At 45.6% G+C, this 2,500-nt stretch overlaps 1 protein-coding gene across 4 annotated transcripts in view; it reads left to right on the plus strand.

The window, feature by feature from the left end:
• The window catches only part of LOC113810000 (carbohydrate sulfotransferase 1), a 24,441-nt gene that overhangs the window by 15,484 nt on the left and 6,457 nt on the right, over nucleotides 1–2,500 (plus strand). For 2 of the 4 annotated variants that reach the window (XM_070126511.1, XM_070126512.1), the window contains exons 3-4: nucleotides 29–215; nucleotides 704–863. In XM_070126511.1, the coding sequence (XP_069982612.1) occupies nucleotides 29–215; nucleotides 704–863 (347 nt within the window). The remainder of the gene's footprint in view (nucleotides 1–28; nucleotides 216–703; nucleotides 864–2,500) is intronic. The other 2 variants (XM_070126513.1, XM_070126514.1) reach the window with 2 other exon arrangements.

Raw genomic sequence — 2,500 nt, forward strand, 5'->3', positions numbered from 1 at the left:
AACAACCGCCTCTCACCCGCGCTCAAAGAACAGGATGTGCAGAATCTCAAGAGAATGTTGGAGGATATCAACAAAAAGCTCGAGAAAATGAATGTAGACGCAAGGTCGAACGCAGGACTTCCTTCGAGTGAGGAGAAGGACGAAGGGGAGGAGGAGGAAGGAGAGATAGACGTGGGAGGAGTGGTTTCCGGAGACGAGGACGTGGTCAATGGGAGGTCGGTCCTTCGTTTGCTGAATCTTATTTTAGTCTTTCGATATGCATTTTATAACAATTGCATATATAGAATAAATGACGTTATTACATAGTTTATCGGGCTATGATACATTTTCCAAGGCATCACAGAAGGTAAAGTTGCTGTTCACGTCTTATGTTAAAAGAAATTATCGTTATGTTTTTGATGTGGTAAAAGGGTTACATGTAAGCTATAAATTGGGGGGGGGGGGGAGACTGAAGCTGACCTCGCTTTGGTAGGAGGGGCTATTGGGATGACCATGTCTCGCAGTTTCTCTCAAGGCGACCTGTTCCTGGTTCTCTGATAAAACATGGAAAAATTTAACAGTAGAATGGAAAGAACAAGGACCGAAAGAATACTGAGACGCGTCATCATACTCCACAAGGAACTCATACATGGGTGACTCCTTAGGCGTGGGCACATCTATTCATACCACTTCAACAGAGAATACCCTGGTTTCTCTATCGCAGACTCTTGACCTCCAAGGGCGTCCCCGTGAAGGTCGTGATCATGCTGGGGTCGACGGCGAGGAGCGGCACCAGCCTCTTCGGGGAGCTCCTCTCGCAACAGAAGGATTCCCTGTACCTCTTCGAGCCCGAACTCTTCGTGAGGCAACACTCAGGCCAGAAGGTAGGGCGCCGGTGCAGGCATGTGGCGTCGCTTCGGCTGCAGGCGTGCTCAGGGTTCCTCTTTCCCTCTCTCTTTCTTTCTATCTCTCTCTCTCTCTCTCTCTCTCTCTCTCTCTCTCTCTCTCTCTCTCTCTCTCTCTCTCTCTCTCTCTCTCTCTCTCTCTCTCCTTCTCACTCTTTTTCTCTCTCTCTCCCTCTCACTCTTTTTCTCTCTCTCTCCCTCTCACTCTTTTTCTCTCTCTCTCCCTCTCACTCTTTTTCTCTCTCCCTCTCACTCTTTCTCTCTCTCCCTCTCCCTTTTTCTCTCTCTCCCTCTCACTCTTTTCTTCTCTCTCTCTCCCTCTCACTCTTTTCTCCTCTCTCTCCCTCTTACTCTTTTTTCTCTCTTTCTCTCCCTCCCTCTTTTTTTTCTCTCTCTCCCTCTCACTCTCTCTCTCTCTCTCCCTCTCTCACTTTCTCTCTCTCTCTCACTCTCACTTTCTCTTTCTCACTCTCTCATTTTCTCCCTCTCTTTCCCTCTCACTTTCTCTTTCTCACTCTCTCTCACTCTTTTTCTCTCTCTCCCTCTCACCCTCTTTTTCTCTCTCTCTCCCTCTCACTCTCTCTTTCTCTCTCTCTCCCTCTTTCTCTTTCTCTCTGTATCTCGCTCAACCTCTCTCTCTCTCTCTCTCTCTCTCTCTCTCTCTCTCTCTCTCTCTCTCTCTCTCTCTCTCTCTCTCTCTCTCTCTCTCTCTCTATCTATCTATCTATATATCTATCTCTATCTATTCTCTCTCTCTCCCTCTCACTGTCTTTCTCTCTCTCTCCCTCTCACTGTCTTTCTCTCTCTCTCCCTCTCACTCTCTTTCTCTCTCTCTCCCTCTCACTCTCTTTCCCTCTCTCTCCCTCTCACTGTCTTTCTCTCTCTCTCACTCTCCCTCTCTCTCTCTCTCTCTCTCTCTCTCTCTCTCTCTCTCTCTCTCTCTCTCTCTCTCTCTCTCTCTCCCTCTCACTCTTTTTCTCTCTCCCTCTCACTCTTTCTCTCTCTCCCTCTCCCTTTTTCTCTCTCTCCCTCTCACTCGTTCTCACTCCCTCGCTCTCACATTCTCTCTCTCGCTCTCACTTTTTTTTCTCTCTCCCTTTCTCACTCGTTACCTGTCTCACTCTTTCTCTCTCGCTCCCTCTCACATTTTTTCTCCCTCTCCCTCTCACTCCCTCCCCACTCCTCTCTCTCATTAAAAGAACCATTAAGTCATCCCATTATAACCCACAAGCATCATAATGATACTTCTGATATAAATAATGCAAGGAATTGTTTCTTCGGTCTGTGACAACGAGGCATATGGGGTTGGTGCAAGTTACTTATACTGAAATCATATCGACACAGTTAATTATATTCCAACTATACATTATTAACACGTAAGAAAGCATGTGGTTCATTCATTTTTAAAAGGTAGAAGTGAGAGTGATAAAGAGTAAGAGAAAGGAGAGAAAAAAAGAGTTGGAGAAAGAAAAAAAAGAGTATAAGAGAGAAACAGAGAGAGAGAAAGAATAGGAGAGAGAGAGAGAGTGATCCACGGATTCGAAATTGCACTATTCTGTATTAACCGATTTAAAAAAGACGTGAAAATACTTAAAGGAGAGATAAGTAAATTAATG

This window comes from Penaeus vannamei, chromosome 10 (genome assembly GCF_042767895.1).
Source record: "Penaeus vannamei isolate JL-2024 chromosome 10, ASM4276789v1, whole genome shotgun sequence".
Taxonomy (NCBI): domain Eukaryota; kingdom Metazoa; phylum Arthropoda; class Malacostraca; order Decapoda; family Penaeidae; genus Penaeus; species Penaeus vannamei.